The 20,015-nt window shown below is 38.1% G+C and overlaps 1 protein-coding gene across 2 annotated transcripts; it reads left to right on the top strand.

The window, feature by feature from the left end:
- Nucleotides 1–236: 236 nt before the first annotated feature.
- RAPSN (receptor associated protein of the synapse) lies at nucleotides 237–19,383 on the top strand. Of its 2 annotated transcripts, none has more exons than XM_060687542.2 (8): nucleotides 237–2,980; nucleotides 8,192–8,530; nucleotides 10,269–10,427; nucleotides 11,351–11,449; nucleotides 11,526–11,648; nucleotides 13,391–13,444; nucleotides 14,342–14,541; nucleotides 18,248–19,383. In XM_060687542.2, the coding sequence occupies exons 1-8, from the start codon at nucleotides 2,765–2,767 to the stop codon at nucleotides 18,318–18,320; spliced, it is 1,263 nt and encodes a 420-aa protein (XP_060543525.1). In that variant the 5' UTR covers nucleotides 237–2,764; the 3' UTR covers nucleotides 18,321–19,383. The 2 variants fall into 2 exon arrangements, with proteins under 2 accessions (XP_060543525.1, XP_087738964.1); XM_087882838.1 differs by having other exon boundaries at nucleotides 2,465–2,980; nucleotides 8,207–8,530.
- The last annotated feature ends 632 nt before the right edge of the window (nucleotides 19,384–20,015 follow it).

Below are 20,015 nucleotides of genomic sequence, written 5' to 3' on the forward strand. Positions count from 1 at the left end.
GCATTGTTGCACAGCCACTAGAGCAGGGGTCCCTAACCCCAATCCATGGACCAGCACTGAGCCACAGCATGGCAGAAATCGGGCTGCAAAGAAAGCGGGGTACAGGCAGCATGGAAAAACCTCCATGGAACTGGTCCCTAGTGCCCAAAAGATTGGGTGAGGTTGCACTAGAGAACCAGGACTGACACCACTACGCCCCTCCCAGGTTCCATGGAATCTTATCTATCAGTTCCCAAGAGAAGGCAAGCAATCTGAGGAGATTACTGTATAATAGGCAGAATATAATAAAGTAGTTAGCTTGAACTCTACATGTGTGGATTCGGCTGCTTGCACTTGACAGCATTGTATCTAACAACCGCTTTGTAAATCTGGCCGAGAAGGATCCCATTCCTCAAAAAATGGGCAGTTATCTTATTCTTCCTTAGAGCTACAGCAGCATCCCTTCTCAGTATGGGCAGAATCAAAAAGTACACTGTCACGAAGGTAATAAGGATACAAGCCATAAACCACAGGTATAGGTCATCCCCAGCATTTTGTACTTTGAAAGCTTTTAATAACTAGTGTCATATCATAGCATAGCTGCTACTTTGCTAAAATAATTTTCATCCATAGACAGATTTTTAAACAATTGTAATTTCCCTACATTTTAAAGATCAGCTCCAAGTAGAACACATTATAGTAATCAAGTGTGAACTGATAAGGCTTTGATTGACTGTTATGCAGGTCTCACATTCCACAAGCAAAGATGGTTGGTGTACCAAATGAAACTCGGTAAAGGTCTTGCTGTCCATGTTTGTATTTGCTTTCAAACAGGATCTTGATTCCAGGAGAAACCCAGTGTTCCATCTGATGGAGTTTGACCCAATCTAAAATCAGTGTTGAAACTGACATGAAGCCAGATGACTTCTGGACCTACGGCTATTTTTTTTTTTTTTTTGCTTGTGATTTAAATTGAATCTGTTTCATTCCATTGAGTCCCTCACAGCTTCCATACACCAGATTGGGATTCTCACTGGGGCTCCTGCTCAACCCAGAAGTAGAGCTGCATATCTGGCAATAGTTGCCTGTTCTTTTTCTGATATTTCCAATAAAACCCCCAAGGAGACTGAGCTAATACAATGCAATGTCCATTTCCTTGGCTTCCAAGGGTTCAAAAGAATGCCAGGTGACTTCACAAGAGATTGCCTCAGTCACCTCATTGGTTTCTGCCCATGATGTGTCCAATTCACATGAGCAATTTTATCCAGAAAATGCCTAGTAAGTCACAGTGGCTTGTAAATCTGCTAGTAGATTCTAAGATGCTGTAAGAATATTACTCTTAATTCTAATTCCTCCCATTCCATGTGTCAATGTTTGTCATAGCTCCCTTTTTAAAAATTTCTTCCTAGTTCCCTTTTCATTTTCTTCTTTTATGCTTCCATGTTTCATATATTCCTATGTTCATTTCTGCACATTCTGTTCCCCCAAAGAAATCAGAAATAGCAATGAAGTATCCATAAAGTATCTAGCTTCTCACACAGCCTCTTTCATTCTGAAAACAATGTTCTTCGGGCCCACATTTTCAGAAAGAGCTGATTACAGTCCAGCCGTTGGAATAAATGTTGTCTTAAGGAAATGGCACACTTTTTTTTCTTTCACATTATAGAGTAAGATATAGAGTAAGATACACCATGCTAGGATGTGGTTTTAGGATGAGAACTGGCAGATGACTTGACAGTGAGAGAACAGCGGAAATACTTTAAGCTAGAATAATGAAAATTGACAAGCAGGAGTCCTTCAGCTGTTCCTCTTTCTTCCCCCAATCCTCTGTTGCCAAGAAACAGCCTGCTTTCTTCTTTTTTCTTCTCTCTCTCTCAAACCATTATTTATCTCTGTCATGGTCTCCCAAAAGTAGTTTCTTAACTAAAAATCTCCCAGCGGTTTCAACTTTCCTTGTAAAGTAGATAGAACAATCTCCTGGTTGTTTTTTATTGTTCCTTTTTGCATTTTTAACAGTCATATAGCATTCTATTTATATAACAAAAATCAGATTGTCAAAACTGAAATAAAATACTGTACATAAAATGTACGTTTCTAGCTCTAGTGACCATCCCACTAGAAATAATTCTAGTAATTATTTTTTTTTCCTGTTAATTGGTTAAAGAAAAGTTTTTTCCTTTTAAAGCTCTGAAACGTCATCTACAACCTCCCTTCATTTTGCGTTTGCCACTATACATGAACTCATTGAAGAAAGGATCCCTTTGGCCTCTCTGATGTATTTATATAAAGGCAGCGTAGAGGGAAGGAGATTGGTTCCTCCGGCTTGCTTTCTGACCTTGGGGGTTACCAAGTCTGACATTCCTGTGAGATCACATGGCAAGGATTGGCGGGCACAGCTGTCCCCAATGGAAGGGAGGGGCTTGGGAGGGTCCATTCCGATTGAATTTCACTCCAGCCACTTAGGCTCTTTCCTGCTTTCCTCACTGTGCTTTTCTTGTCTTCCACTTTGTTTGTGGCCTGGGTTGTAGAAAGCTCTGGTAGGATAGCAGCACCGAGGATGCTATTCTAGAAGATCAGGGTGGTTGCTTTAACATTTGGGTGGGCCTTTCTTTCTCATCTCCGATTGACATTCCTCCAGGCTGAGCCATCTGAGATTCCGGTGGGCCCTGAGCTTTGGCACCATGCAGTCCATCCTCCTGTTTTAGCACCAACTTCACTGTAATTGTTTCTTTTAGCCCATCTAAACAGCCACGCCGACAGGTCTGCTCTTCCGACAAGTTGGTATATGCAGCTCCGGAGCACAAAGAAGATGGGACAGGACCAGACCAAGCAGCAGATAGAAAAAGGACTCCAATTGTATCAGTCCAGTCAGACAGAAAAGGCCCTTCAAGTCTGGTTGCGGGTTTTGGAAAAGAGCACAGATGCAGCTGGCAGGTTTCGAGTTCTGGGATGCCTCATCACTGCTCACTCGGAGATGGGCCGGTACAAAGATATGTTAAAGGTAAAGCATTCTGATTGGCTGCATGTCTTTTTCTCTTGCTATGTTACGGAGAGGATGGTGGGTAGAAAAGCAGGGCTCCAGCTTACAGTTCAGCCACAATCAAACAGTAAACATAGCTGTTTGACATTGGGATTCTTTTAAAATTGCAGATCCTGAAGCCCTGCCAAATTCTTGCCTTTGAAAATTGCCACTCTGCATTTTCACCTGCAGTCCTAGACCTAATGAGCAATCTAAAAGTTTAAGTATTGGAATTAAGTATGTTGGGTATTACAGTGTTAGCCATTTGCATATGTACCTGAGGGTTGTGTGGTTTTGCAAAGCTGAGATGCCGTATTCTGTGGCTCTCCTTAATTTTGTAGAATTGTCAACTGTATAAAATAACTGTAGATTAAACAGTACCATATATGTGTGTGCAGGTGTGTGTGTGTGTACACAAACACATAGTTTATACTAGTGAAGGTAGCTTCCAAATGGCACATCATTAGATTTTTCAGCATTATTTATTTGAATAGAACATTCTCTTTTTTTCTGTTCAAAATAACTACTTTCACAACGTGATGATTGCCGTAGAAGCCACCCAGATCTCTTTTCAGAGTGAGATGGGTAGCATATAAATCTAATAAATGAATAGATGCGCTGAGAAGTTGTTTTCTATTAAATGTTGCTTTGGAAGATCTTAAATTCGAGATCTTCTTACTTTTGGGTAAATACTGCAGAAATCTGTCATCATTTTCAATATACGTTGCCTTGAATCCAAAAGTCTTTTCTTTTTAATTATTATTTCTGTTTGAGGGGTGAGGAGGAGTTTTACAAGGCAATCCAGAAATCCAGAGTTGAGATGAGATGTGAATTACGATTTTTCTATTCTCGATTCATTATCTTGTGGATGCAACTTTAGATCTTCTGGAAAGTAGGAAAGAGAAACCTGTGGAAAATCTAATGTAGTATTGAGTTAGAACTCTGATCCCCCAACACCACTGGTGTTGTACAGTGTACAGACTTACAACAGTTCATTTAGTGACTGTTTGAAGTTACAATGGAACTGAAAATAGTAACTTATGACCATTTTTCACTTGACCATTGCAGCATCCCCATGTGGTTGCAGTGTCCTAGGGTCATGTGATCACCTTTTGTGACCTTCTGACTAGTAAAATAAATGGGAAAGCCAGATTCACTTAACAACCATATTACTAATTTAGCAATGGTGGCATGCAAGGTCGTAAAATGGGGCAAAATTCACGTAACAAATGTCTCGGTTAGCAACTGAAATTTTGAGCTCAGTTGTAGTGATAAATCGAGGACTACCTCTATTTGTCATTTAGAAATATACCCATTATCTGATTAAACATTATATAGACTGCTATATTTGTATTGGACAATTTGGGTTGCAAATGGTTTTAAGAAGTTTATTAAGGGATCAAGACTGATAAGCCTGTGGGCTTTCAGTTAAGGTATATTTGTGTTAATGGCCCCCTTGATGAAATATTGAGGAACAATATTTCTTGCAGATGTAGTAGTAACTTGGTTGTAGAGCAGGGTTTAGGATTTAAATCTACATCCAAATGGGATCTATAAACATTAAACAAAAAAGAGAGGTTCAACTACTTTTGGAGGGACTGACTAGAGCAGGGGTGTCAAACTCATGTCATCATGGAGGCGTCATGTGACATATCGGGACTTTTTCCCCCTTCGTTAAACCAGGTGTGGGCGTGGCCAGTATGTAACGCATCCGTCCTGTGGGCTGGGAGTTTTGACACCCCTGGACTAAATATTTCTAACATTAACTCTTCAGTTTATGGGAAGATTTTTTTAAACTAACTGAGAGATCATGCATAGAACAAAAGATTAGAGTGTTGTTATAACAGCTGATACCAGTTGCTGATTGGATGATAGGAAAAAAAATATTTTATAAGGAAGAAGAGTTCATCCATCCATTGATATTTTGAGGAGCATTCTAGATTGCAAATTTGTATTATTAGGTTTTCAGTCCCATTTTTAAAATCCTCCACTCTCTTTTTTAATAAGATGTTACAAAAAGCAGACTGGGGAGAGGAATAAAAAGATATAATGCTGAAGTCAGTAAATCTGCGTGTTCATAAATTGTAATATAAGTTCCATAAATTCACAGGAGTTTGAACCTGATGTGTTGATCTGGCTCCAGACTGTTAGGATGGATGGTGTTTTTGAAAACACAATATGCAAGTAGATATTCTTTCAGATGTTTTGAAGGGGACTATATTCAGAGTATCTATACAGCTTTTATAAGATTTAAACTAGCTGGATACCCATGCTTTGCTACGAAACTATGTGATGGGGCTTGATAAATTAACACTTACAGCTTGAAACTTAATGAGTAGTTACAATCGGCCTCTCCTCTCCCCTTCTCTCCCTCAGCCTTGCCCCACAGAATCCTCCCCAATCCTATCCCCTTCTCTCCCTCAGACTTGCCCCACAGAATCCTCCCCAATCCTATCCCCTTCTCTCCCTCAGACTTGCCCCACAGAATCCTCTCCTATCCTATTCCCTTCTCTCCCCTCAGCCTTGCCCCACAGAAACCTCTCCTATCCTATTCCCTTCTCTCCCTCAGCCTTGCCTGACAGAATCCTCCCCTATCCTATCCCCTTCTCTCCCTCAGCCTTGCCCCACAGAAGCCTCTCCTATCCTATCCCCTTCTCTCCCTCAGCCTTGCCACCCAGAAGCCTGTCCTATGCTATCCCGTTCTCTCCAGAGTCATTTTCAAGTTGGGAGGGGGGAGTAGAACGTCTAACTAATTAGCATCAGAGCGTGTTATAATAATATAGGAAATACTAATGCTCTGATGGTCATTTCGAAAAATCCTTTCTTAGTGAGCACCTAGAAGCCAAGAGGAACATACATGGCAAATTTCAAGTTTGTAGGCTTTACGGTTTTGGAGATTTCATGAGTGGTTTTCGTTTTTATATATATAGATTGATAACGTATTAAAGTAGTTTGGTTAAAATGGTAGGAATCAAAGGAAAACAAATAAATTGGGGTCTGAAAGGGATTTTCCGATTATTATAATTTATTTTTATCCTGATTTCCTCCAAAGAACTCAAGTGAAATTTGTTCTGTGAACTCCATTGCCAATTGAGTATTTCAGTCCATATCTCCACAGTTCTGGTTATAACAGTACTTTCTGTGCTGAATTAGCTCTTTAGTCTATTCTGGCAGAATTCATCACAGACGATTTGCTTAGAAGTGCTGTGCAAAGCATTTGAAAGAGGCCCTTTGCAAAACACATCCCAAAGAATATGGCTAGTTGCACACAGGTACCCTGCTAGTACTAACTTATATGCAAAATGTCTGTTTCGAATGCTTTGTACAGCCCTGTTGTTCAGGAACTGATTTACAGAATATGTTTTATCTATAGGATTAAAGGGTTTATCCGGGCAGTTGCCACAAAATAACACTTAATTAGAAAACACATACATACATACATACATACATACATACATACATACATACATACATACATACAGTATATAGCAATAGCATTTAGACTTACATACTTCTTCACAGTGCTTTACAGCCCTCTGTAAGCGGTTTACATAGTCAACATATTGCCCCCAACAGCCTGGGTCCTCATTTTACCAACCTCAGTAGGATGGAAGGCTAAATCAACCTTGAGGCAGTCAGAATCGAATTCCCGGAGTAAGCAGTAAGTTAGCCTTCAGCACCACTGTGCCATCACAGCTTAATACATACATACATGCATACATGCATACATGCATACATACATACATACATACATACATACATACATGATAGCAACACTAACTGTAAATCACCCTGAGTCCTAGGATAAGAACAGATCAGCTAGAAGCTGACTGTGATATGAAAAGAGATAAAATGGCATTAGAAGGCCTGTAGGAAGAAAATAAAATGCAGTTTGAGAATGCAAATATGTGAGGCTTACTTTAATCTATATAGGATATTAGGAAAGAGAAGAAATTGCTTTTTCTTTTGTACTGTTAAGTACAGTATTAAGAGTTAAATACTACTTTGGAAATACTCTTCTCTCTTTTCATATGATTCCCCTTTGTCTTCAAAACAAACTGTTCATCAGGGTTAGAAATGTCTAGAGGAAGGGGAAGGAGCTTCTTCTGAACCTTCTCCATACAGGTCAGCATTTCAGTTTTCTGCCAGAAGTTAATTGAAGACTGGTTTTAAAAGCATTTTATTGCTTATACTGAAAGAGAGACTCCTAAATATCCAGAGGCTGTGGATGTAGCTTTACTCAGTATGAGTACCAGGCAACTGCAGCCCAGATCCATTTAATTTCTTTCTTGAACATGTGCAGAGAAAGAAATTAGTAAAACAAAATCACCAAGACAAGGCTGTATGTAAAAATACATTAATAGGAAATAAAAACAACAGGTTATTTAATGTAATATTATTTAGCTTACTTACACAATTTTCCTTTCATCATTTCTAAATTTCATTTAAGTGAAAAGAAAAACAACCATATCCTTTTTAATTTTTTATTAAAAATTGGATTATTTTTCCAAAAGCAGACAATCAAAGCATATGCAAATATGATACGACATTCCTTAGCATTTGACTGCTTTCCTGAGCCACTATTTTGCACATGGCGCCATTTACTTTATAGCAAAAAAACAAGGTAAGTTTTGTAACCCTGAGCCTTGTCTGCCACAGAGTAGGTCCAAATTGTCAACTCCAATTGTCAACTCCAAATCCAATTGTCTATCTTGATGTGAATATTGTGGTTGGCTCCATTCTGAATTCATTATAGTTGGTGAAAGTGTCAGAGATGGCAAAATTAGCCAGTTTGATTAGAGAGAGATGAATAATTACATTTATCAGTGATTGGAAACCCCTTTTGAACTTTTTACTAAAAAAATGAATTTATGATTTATGGGTTTATGGTTAGCTTCTGGAAAGAAGGAAATTATGAAGTAACCTTAGAGAAAAAAAGTGTAAAATATAAATGCCTTTATAACAGCTGCCCAAAAGATCAGAAGCCACTTCTTTATTTTTTTTTCTATTTTCTTTTACTTATTCACTATACTTTCTTATCTTCTTTGTTTCTTTTTTGTATTGGTTTTAATCTTGTTTAAAAATTAATCAATAAAATTAAATAAATAATCAATAAAATTACACAAATTCATTATGACTGAAGTTTAGGATTAGATTTGTTTCTACTTAAATGTTATGTTCTTTTGCTAAAAGTTTGCAGTCATGCAGATTGACACTGCCCGAGAACTGGAGGATCCTGACTACCTTACTGAGAGCTACCTGAATTTGGCACGGAGCAACGAGAAGCTTTGCGAATTCCCCAAAACCATCTCCTATTGTAAGACCTGCCTGAACATGCGAGGTACAACATTGGGCCTGCAACTAAATGGCCAAGTCAACCTCAGCATGGGCAATGCCTACCTTGGCCTCAGTGTCTTCCAAAAAGCTCTGGAGTGTTTTGAGAAAGCTCTACGATATGCACACAACAATGATGACAAGATGCTTGAGTGTCGCGTCTGTTGCAGCCTAGGAAATTTCTACACACACCTCAAAGTGAGTATTGCAGAAATGACAAGAAAATGTAGATCAGAAGTTTTAGAAATGCAGATGGAAGAAAAGGAAATGGAGACACTTTTCCAACTGTCTGGAGGATTGTACAGATGGTAGATTGAACCTAGAATGCAGGGGTTTCCACCTGTTTTCTTTCTGTGAACCATAACTTTGTGATCTGAAGCTTGTGAGGACCATCACATAAATCAGAGCTCAAGTGCATGGTGTTTGGGGAAACAATGCCATACCAGGGGTGGGCAACTGTGGCCCTTTTACAACCTGTGGACTTCAACTCCCAGAATTCCTGAGATAGCCGAGCTAGCTCAGGAATTCTGGGAGTTGAAGTCCACAGGTTGTAAAAGGGCCACAGTTGCCCACCCCTGCCATACACGACTCCTCTAAAATGGTATCTCTGGGATGGCAACATTAAATAAAAAATAATGTTTTGATTAGGTAAGGCCTGAAATCTTGCAAATTTGCTTAGTTTCACAACTTTTTAGAATTATGATCTAAAATCTTTGAGACATCAGGGAAAACGTGAAAATATTGTGTAGCTTTGTAATATTGTGGAATTTTGGCTATTAGTTTGGTGCCCACACAAGATCCTAGATACAACCCTTCGTAAACTCCTGCCTCAATGGAACTATTGTTTCAACTCACATATTTAGATAGGGGAAATCTTCCAGAAAAAGTTAGATTGTTGTATCACAGATTGCCATTTTGCACATGCATATTATTTGTCAGAAAATTAGAGGTTGCTTAGCTAATGGAAAGACTTAAATATTATTTTTCTAATTTTATCATTCTATTTTATTACAGTCTATTTTTGGATATGAAACAAAAGAACACTGAGAAATCATAGTAAATATCAGTATATTTTTCACCAGTCTAACAATAAACGTAAGAAAGGAGAAAGCTTTTCTGATATTTCAAGGATTTGATCACACAATCATTTTCATATTATTATAGTTTAAAGTAGTATCACATAATATGATAACATACAACCTATTCTATGCTAATGCTTATGGATCCATTTGTGAGACAAGATTATCAAATGTATAACTTAATATCTATTACATATTGCTGTATGTAAAGTTCTTGGAGAACATTCCTTATTTTGATAATGTTTTTAACATGAAATTTAAAGCATTTAGCTATTTCTAGGAAAATTCATGCCCTCAACATTAACATTGCTTATTTTGGTATAAATTTGGATAAGTTTACTTACAATAATCATTTTTCAATCTTCTTATTGTGAACTCAAATGAAGTGTGAGGACTTGCCTTATCTTAACAGAGACTTAGGATATATAGACTAGTTTTCCTACTTAGTGGAAACTTGCCATATTGAACTCTCATTACACATTTCAGAATGTGTACATGTGTTACTGTACTATCACCAGTTCATTTTTTTTAACCAGAAAAATATAATTAATGGGGTAATCTTATATTCCAAAGAATTTACCATTCCCAAACTCCATGTTAGTGCTTCTTATAAAAGCAGGTTGAAACCATGGCTTTTTTCACTATAATTTTTAAAGCAATCAATCTAGGTTACAAGTTGTCATAAACAATATTCTTTGGTGGATTTATATCCTACCATTAACCATAGAAAAACCAAAACCAGTCAAAACAGCTTAAAAGATTTCATAGATTTAAACAATCATACCTTTTATCATTTCTGCAGCCTTTCTGTATCTTTCCTTTCAACCTCACTCCTTGCTTCTTCTTCTCTTTTCAAGGATTATGAAAAAGCTCTGTTTTTCCCATGCAAGGCAGCAGAGCTGGTGAATGATTATGGAAAGGGCTGGAGTTTAAAGTACCGAGCAATGAGCCAGTTCTACATGGCCGTAGCCTATCGAAAGCTGGGGCGCTTGCCAGATGCTATGGAATGTTGTGAGGTACAAGCACAGGTTTTTGGAGTAGGGGAAGTCTACTTGGTAAAGTTAAAGGGCTCTCCAGTTTTGGGGGAGGGGTTGCATCACTTTCTGAAGAAAGCAGATTTGACCACATTGAGTTATGCTTAAACCACTTTTTTATTTAGACTATTGCAGCAAACCGATTAGTTTTTGGTGTGTTTTGTTGGCTGTACTACAGCCATCTTGTAGTAACTGCATCCACTGTCAATACAGTTGTTTTTGGTTATAAAGCCCCATTATGGGGCAAAAAAATTGAAAGCCATCTTTATCTATAAACATCAGTACACACCACTATTTTTTAATAAGAACACAGATTACTTTCTTTGGTGGAAGAAAGTGGTTTTTGAACTGCGAAGGAACCCAATAAACTCCGAAGCAAAGGCAAAGTATTTTGACTGTTTGAGGAAGGTCCAAGCTGCATAACCTACCTCTTCCTTCAACCATTTAATTTGTTAAAACAATTTGGGAGAAGGAATGCTGTCTTTAATGTGGGTTGTGAATAGGACAAGACATCCTTTCCTTCATTCAGACGCCCATTTCCCAAGGTCACAATTTAGAACCTAGTATGTGATAGAAGTTCAACTTGAGTTCAAATTCTCAAGCCTGGTAGTACTAGGGTTTAAGGCACCCTGTTATTAAGCTGCTTAAGACCAGCTGCCTGCAATTACTGCAGGGTTCGAATCTCGCCAAGGCTCAAGGTTGACTCAGCCTTCCATCCTTTCTAAGGTAGGTGAAATGAGGACCCAGTTTGTGGGGGCAATAAGCTGACTTTGTATAAATATACAAAAGGATGAAGGCTATTGCTGAGCACATTGTAAGCCGCCCTGAGTCTTCGGAGAAGGGCGGCATATAAATCAAATTAAAAAAAAAAAAAAAAAAAAAATTCTGAAAGCTTGTCTTATTAGGAGTCAATGAAGACTGCCCTTCAGCATGGAGATCGTCCTTTGCAAGCACAGTGCCTGCTCTGCTTTGCTGATATCCACCGCAGCCGTGCAGATGTACAGGTATGACCCTCTCCTATGAAAGAGGCTGCCTGAGAGCAGTAGTGGACAGCAACTGACACATTTTCTTACAACCCAGACAGCTTTTCCCCGCTATGATTCCTCCATGAGCATCATGACTGAGATTGGAAACCGTCTGGGACAAGTTCAGGTGCTGCTTGGTGTAGCCAAGTGCTGGTTGATGCAAAAGGACCTCGACAAGGTCAGTAGTAAGCTGAAACTACAGCCTATTAGATTCATTTGCATTTTTATGAGCCACCAAAATGGGCTCTAAAATGCACGAAGTTTTTTTTTTTCCTATGGACAATCTTGCTGTCCACATAGTAACATCCATACCGAGGAAACAAGTGTTCAGCTTGTATTCAAAACTGTTTATCCAATGTACCTTTTAATGAATACCCTAGTTGTGTGACACAGTTATCTTTAAGCAAAATGAATAAATGGAGTAGTGCTGGGATTCATCATGGGCTGCCTTAACAAATATGATTTACTCATTGTAGTTGAGCATCTAGAAATGATCAATTTAAAGTTGTTTTCTCATAAGATATGCTGACCCCAGAAGTATACATGCCGTTTCCTTTCTGACATTGCAGAAGACACTAAAAACCATTGCTTATCAGCAGGTCTTAGGCCCAGAATGAGAACCTGTGGGCTACCCAGCTAGTTTTAGGGCTATAGTTGGTTTAATGTGAAGAGCATTATTAACATTTATTAGGGTTATTAACTATGACTTGTACACTGACCAGAGTCTACTGATAATATATACATAAATATAAATAGTTATGTATAATTTGGATACCATGTAATCTTGGCTCTTGGCAATTTCATAAACATAGGCAGTTTTCTTGGAAACATTGTGGAAGTGGTTTGACATTTCTTCTTCCAGGATGCTTTTCAAATCCCTAGGGCTGACTGTCAGGTCTAGGGCTGAGAGTGACTGACACAAAATGACCCATCTGGCTCAGTAGTGGGATTCAAATCCCGGCACTACCGGTTCGCTATTGGGAGCGTGCAGGTGCTTGCTTTGTGCGCATGCGGGGCACAAAGTTCTGTGCAGAAGAACTGCGCATGCGCAGAATATTCTGTGCATGCGCAATGCGTTTTTGATGAAATCTGGGTAGGTGGGTGGAGCCTCCCGCCGCTGCTACCAGTTTGCCTGAACCAGGGCGAACCGGTAGTAACCCACCCCTGATCTGGCTTCTATTCCTGTCTTCTTGCTCTTAATCCAGTGTCTTTAATTACTACAGCAAACTGGTTCTTTTGTGTACATGTACATGTGTATGTGTATATGTATTTATGTATATATTTTATAGAGTATATACACAATAGTTTTGTATATGTGTAGTATTTATTTACCTATTCTAAAATAGAGGGAGTAAATCTTCCTTTGTATTACCTAGACTTCCAGGGATTAGGTTAATGCAGTTCTCCCTATCTTGGCACCCTCTGAACCTCAGGTACATATCACAGATTCAAGCAACAAGTTCTTCAGAACCACCACGTATTTCAAGACATCTTACATACCTTGGCACCTCACCCTCTTCACCTATAAACACTTCGTAGCATGGGGCCTGATTACTTGATGGACTACCTTTCCTTTGGTTAAACAGTGTCGTCTATTAGCACCCAGGAAGCAAGCCTTTTATTGTTGTAGCACTTACTCTTAAACAGCATCCTTCCTGAGATCTGCATGGCTCCTGCCCTGATCGTGTTCAAGATGTCTTTGAAAACCTGGCTTTTCCTCCAGGCCTTGGGTTTGGATAGTTATCAAGTCCTAGGATTTTATTTGTCTGGTTTTTTTTCCCTGGATGCACATGACTTACATTCATACTGCTTTATTGTTTTAATTAACTTAATTATCATTAAGATAATTATCTTAATGTTGTAAAATGCCCAAAGTTTTATGGAGTTGACTCAAATACATGTATGTTCTGCTTTCTACAGGCATTAGAAAATATTGAGAGGGCTCATGAGCTGGCAGAGGGACTAGGAAACAAAGTAAGTTGTCCCATCTGCATTTTTTTTTTACTATATCCATGATAAACTGTAAGTTCTGTTTATCTATGTATGTCATAATTCTGCCTGATAACAGACCTCCAAGATTTTGAAAATGTAATTACGTACCCAAATATTATGTTGAATCATTAATAACCCACTAATATTATGAGGGAGGGATAAACAGTGATGGCCCATATTTGTGTTCCAACCCTTTAGACATTGTTGATGAGGTTCTGTCACTCATCAGAAAAATAGCTCTCCCATGAAGGTTACATAGCAGAATGGAAAGCTAGCATCAGATGTTTTGATTCTGGGTAGTGGGGCATCTCCTAAAGTGGAATAATTGCAGCTCCTGACTTCTGAACAGTAGGGTATTTAATTATGGCTTTGGAAAGATGATGCTAGGAAAGACTATATCTTAACCCAAAGATCCTGAAACAATTCGAACCTATGGTTTTTGTGGTATCAGGGATATCCACACAAAATTTCTTGCACTGAGAAATCCAAGCCCTAAACATTCTACGTTGCTAGCATTATTCACGTGGAACTCATCAGAAGGGAGGATTTTGAAAAAAAGTGATTGCTGAATGTATAAGATAAAATGAAGAGTGAAATCACCCATTTTCCCCCAAAGTACAAATAGGAATGGTAAGAAGCAGTTTGGGAAGAGGAGGCAACAGATGGCCAAAGAAAAGAAGGATCTGTCTGACAGTTGGTGAGCTTCTGCTAAATAAAATAAAAAGCAGCAGAAGGGATGAGAAAACATCACATTTCAAACACTTAAAAGATGCCATGCTTTGGATAATCAGGAACCAGGAATGAGCTGGGCCCATGGAGTGCCTCCTTTATAATGTTATCTTCATGTGATTATTTTTCTTTGTCTTCTCTTTTCTGCAGCTTTGCCTGCTGAAGGTTCATTGCCTCTGTGAAGGGATCTATCGCACAAAGGGTCAGCAGAGGGAACTTCGTAATCACGTGGTGAAGTTCCACGAATGTGTTGAGGAAATGGAACTCTACTGTGGCATGTGTGGTGAATCCATTGGTGACAGGAACCACCAGCTCCAGGCATTGCCCTGTTCCCACGTTTTCCATTTAAAGTAAGGGGCAAAAGGGGGGGAATGCAAACCATGCTGGAATAAGAGAAAGCAAAACCCTAAAGGCAAAAAAGGGGATGTAATTCCTCCAGAATGAATGAAACAAGGAAGTTCTGTATTATCATTCATGATTTTTAAAAATCCCTTTCTACCACTCCATTGAAACAACAACTTATCTCTGAAACCTTTATCCTTGAAAGCTGGGATACTTTTCCCAAAATCGATTTTTAATCTCCTACTTAAATTTCCTTCTCAAGAATGCATTATTTTATCAATGTCTTAGCTGGCTTCTTATATCCTTACAATCCAATTTTAATGAGTTCTGACTTAGGTATAATATCTGTCTACTTAGAGGTAGAATCAGGGGAACAAGCTTGAGAGTCAGACTCCCAAAACTCATGACCCATTGAGCCAAACACAGTTATCAGCTGTAGTTAACAACTTGCCAGCAGCCCTGTTTACACTGCCTATCCAAAAATAGACAAAGCAGGTATATATTAAGCATGCAGTGGAATGTTCTAACTTGGTCAGAAGCTGCATTTAATTAGACATCACAAGTTGTCCAGTCCTTTGCTACACAACGTGATTGAGTTGAATGTGTGTTGCGATTATTCCCTTTTTTTCCTGGTGCTTTCTCATTCAGTCATCTATGCATTAGAAAGCTGAGAGCTAGAAAACTAACAAGCTAGAATTGCAGAGATGTTAACAAATGTGCTTTCCATTTAAAATATGCACTTGAAGAAACAATTTAGCTGAAAACTTAATACTATTACATACACAAAACCTGTATATGTAGTATATGCACATACTACATATATGTAATGAGAGAGAGAGGGAGACAACAAGCACTGGCATTCTTGTTCTTCTGGTATTGGAACATTCAGAATGTGCAGGGTTTGAGAAATATTATCAGCTACATGTAACGTTTCCTCTTCTGGATGTAGAATCCATGCACATAACAATTGAATTGGGTTGAAAGATAAGGTGAGTACGTTTCTGTACCAGGTAGTCCTCGACTTATGACAACAATTGAGCCCAAAATTACTGTTACTAAGTGAGACAGCTGTTCAGCGACTTTTGTCCCATTTTACAACCTTTCTTACCACAGTTGTTAAGTGAGTCACTGCATTGTTGTTAACTTAGTAATACAGTTATTAACTGAATCTGGCTTCCCCATTGACTGTTTGTCAGAAGGTCACATGACTTTGGGATATTGCAGCCATCATAAATATGAATCAGTTTCCAAGCATCACCTTTAGGATATCCTAAAATCAGGTAAAAACCAAGAACTAGTACCATATACTTATCAGTCAAAAAATAAGTTGCATCAGGGTGGCATAGACTCAACTGCATTAACTGTGGACCTAATGGGAAGCTTTCGGGTCATTCCTTCTTCAGGTTTTAATTTGTACTGTGCATAAAAAGCATTGTTAAGAATTGATAACCTGTGTTACCCTCCCCTCAACTGAAATAAATACCGTATTTTTCAGATTATAAAATGCACTCCCCCCCCCCAAAGTGGGTGGAAATGTCTGTGCGTCTTATACAGCAAATATTGCGGCGGGGGGGGTTGGTGCGCTGATCAGCTGATGAATGGGCCGCAGCAGCAGCAAGCGAACAGTGGTGGCGGCGAACGGGCGGCGGCAACAGGAGGCAGAGGCCAATTTTTTTTTTCTTGTTTTCCTTCTCTAAAGCTAATGTGCTTCTTATAGTCCGGAGTGTTTTATAGTCCAAAAAATACGGTATATAGAATCATAAAAGCAAAATATAAATAGATTCTGAATCTACCTCTGGTTTGGAAGAATTGCTTCAAACAAAATGCCTAAAATTGATGGTAAGAAATAGTCTGTTTAGATTTAACTGCTGTATCATGAGAAGCGATGCACATTGGCAGATCAAATAGATGCAGGAGATCTAGAAAAGCGTTGATATATTTATCCTGTTTTTCTTTTCAAACTGAGCACTCAACCTGAGTAAAGGAATAACTTGGACAGCCTTTTGTAAACAGAGCTATCAGGGCCCACATTACAAGAAAAATAGCAAATGAACTCATGGATGAGTGCTTTTGGAAGCCAGGGTCTGACAGCGAGGTTAACTTTAGAGTGCACTAAATAGCACTGCAAATATTCAAAAACCAAAATATTTCTGGGAAACAAGTTGCCCTGGCCATGACAAATAGTGAATGAGCTAAAACACATAGTGTTGCAAAGCTGTTCAGCCTTCTTCAGTAAAGAAAACGGGATCTGCAACAGTTTTGGCAAACAACAAAATGAAACAAGTAACTACTGTCTTTAAAATTAAAAGTCAGATGTGTGGCAAAATGCTCTTAAGAAGAATGTTCACTGCTTAACATGTTAATCATTGCCTGTTGAGAGAAATGAAGGAAGGAAGATTAACACTTTGGAAAATCTAGTTCAGGGACAGGGAATCTTTAGTTCATTCTTGTACGTGGCCCTACAGAGGCTTTTGCCTTATAAGAAGAGAATGTTATGAGCAACCATCCTCTGCCTATTTTAATTCTCAAGATGGGTAGCCACCTCACCATGCATTAACAGCTGGATCAAGACATCACCCTAAGGAATGTAAGAGATAAATTGTATATTAGAGTAAATGCATTCAGTTACTAGGTTTTCTGTCACCTAAATCAGTTTCTCTTCTTATAAATCTGGTTAAAGAAGATAAGGTGAAAATCTTGATTTTGGCTGTAAATGGCTGCAGAGTTCGACATTAATTTTAGCAAGACATTTTTTTCCTCTTGGGGATAGAAGTTAATTTCATGTTAGTGATCTAGACCATGGCAACCAAATAGTCACCAGTGCCACATTTCAACACTACCTACAGAAAAAAATGTTCAGATGTTTTGTGCTTGTACAGTAATACTTTGCAAATTGCAACCCTCTCTTTTTTCCTGGGATCAAAGGAAAACATTACAGGTACAGATAAAAAGTAGTGGTTCTTTTTCCAGTGTTAACCAGATTATTTTTATGTGGTAAAAAAAATTAATGCAAGAAGAAAATAAATTGGATCCAGTGTACTTTGTTACTAAGTCTCTTTAAAATCAGAACAAATTATCATTCTAGTCCTATTGCAATCAGAGATTAACATTCATCAAATTTTATTCTGCATTGCAACAATATATGTTGCTAAACACAGAGAGCTGGGTTATTCCCAAGTAGCTTGTGAATATATAGTATAATGGATTGTGGAAGAGAGGGCAGAAGGTTCATTATTGCTGATATAATTAATAATTTTTAAAAAGGTAAGTACCTAAATATTGTAGCTTTAAGAGACCAAATATAGCAATATTCAATATATCCTCAAAGCACAAAAAAGCAGCAGTTAAAATGATGTTCATATTATTGGTTCCCTTCTTGAAGTAATCAAGTAAAATGAAATGCTTCTCAGTTAATTCAAATAATTTCAAATGAGTGAATTCCAATTAAATTATCATTGTTTCAATTATTGTTCATTTCAAGTATGTATTTTAATTATATTTGTTTATGTTGCATTTCTTTATAGGAATAGAAAGATAAGATAGCCTTAAAATATTAAGGAATATATTACAGTATTTAAAACAATCACTTCAATGAAAAATGCAGGAAATCACAGCAGAAAAAGTCATGACCTCCTCCATCAGGATTTGGAATGTAAAATTGAACATTACTCAGACTCCTGCCTAAGATATTCCCTACTGTCTTTTCCACTGCAGGTGCCTGCAAACTAATGGAACACGAGGTTGCCCCAACTGCCGGCGTTCATCAGTTAAACCAGGGTTTGTGTGATCTGCTGATGAACTGTTGACCTAAGAGAATTCATCCAGTAGGTGTGAAAAGATGGAGCACTGGACCAGTTCTGTTACATGATCTAGAGATGAAACCCATCATATAGATACAAAATCTCCTACAGAATTGGTGGCAAATGAAGACCTAGATCTTTGTCATGACTTTTCACACATCTGACTTTTCACACCTCTTCCAGGAATTCTGTGTTATCTCCTTTTTCAAAGGAGAGACAATAAGCCACCTTCGCTCCTTCAACAACGTGTTAACTTGACCTTCCAAAATCTCAATTTGATTTTAATTTTGTGCTTCTTTTGATAGCTTCCTTCAGGGCCAACTCTGACACTCATACTTCACTTTTTATTCATTCCTCATGGGAAGCATACTGATCCTGCCTACATACATAATGCTTCTTGGACTGGCACAGTATTGCTTTCTTGTAGGCATGGTGACAGCTACTCTTTTCCAGACATTGTTTGAAGTTACTTCAACTTAACATTCTGACTGATGTTTTTCGTAATTTATATTGGTACCTAACAGCTGTTAATGCTTTAAAACAACTGTTAAGCCATTCATAATATGTCTTTTTCCATTTGCAAAGAATATTTCCCAACTTGATGCTCTCCAAATGATTTCCAGAATTTTTGGGTAGCCTGGGAATTATGGGATTGAAAGTCCAAATTGTCTGGAAGGAGCCAAATTGGGCAATTTTATGTCAGTCAAGAGACTGTGATGTCCCACCTGCCTCTCTGCAATGTAACTCTTTCAGTATGTCTCTATTTTCAGTGTATAGGCTCCTTCAGTTCTTCTGAAAGTATCTGATACCTTTAGTTTGCCTACATTCTCACAGAACATTCAATTTCTGCATGGGACTGGGGGGGTGGGGGGAGCCTTGTAGTGTCCCAGGGAATGTTTCTTGCCTTTGTGTTCCTTTCCTATCATCTTGTAATGTTACATGGGCAGTGATCGGTCCAATCATGGAATTGTCAGCAATATATTTATACTTTCTGTAACTGTTTATACTGGAATAAATAAAATCATAGCCTAGAAGTGAGTGTTTTCTAAAGTTGTAGCTATGTTTTCATCTTTCAGAAACCGCAGAAAGAAAGAAAAAAGATGTATTTTGACTAAATATATATGTATGTTGTGGGGGATATATATTAGTGATGGTATGAATCATCTAAAAAATGGCCCAAAGGCACTAGCAAAGAAAGATCAAGGACAGATACTTGTATGCCCAGGGCACGATCAAGATAAGGGCAGATTTAGAACCTACAATATTCTAGGGAGCTAGAAGATTCTATAGTTCATAGAATTATATGTTGAAGGAATACAGGCAGAATTCAAGAAGCTGGAGTTGTAGGAAAGAGGCATCAGCAGGGGCTCAAGAGAAGGAAGGAATATAAAGGAAATGAGAAGTAGGAAATAAAAGCAGAAGTGAATTGAAGCAACTGGGATATAAAGGTCAAGAATATAAATAGGAGATAGAAAAGTAAAAATTACAGCTTTAGAGGGGAATACAAAATTAAGAGAATAAAGATTTAATAGACCATATATTACTTTTACCTAGTTTGATTCAAGTAAACTTGACCTCATAAATTAAGGTACGGCATCATTGCAGGGATATTAAGATAGAAATAAGATTACAGAGAAAATATAGAAATCAAAAATACAAAAATATATATTATAAAGAACAAA

This window comes from Pantherophis guttatus, chromosome 1 (assembly GCF_059756535.1).
Source record: "Pantherophis guttatus breed Tessera chromosome 1, ASM5975653v1, whole genome shotgun sequence".
NCBI classification, from domain to species: Eukaryota; Metazoa; Chordata; class Lepidosauria; order Squamata; family Colubridae; genus Pantherophis; species Pantherophis guttatus.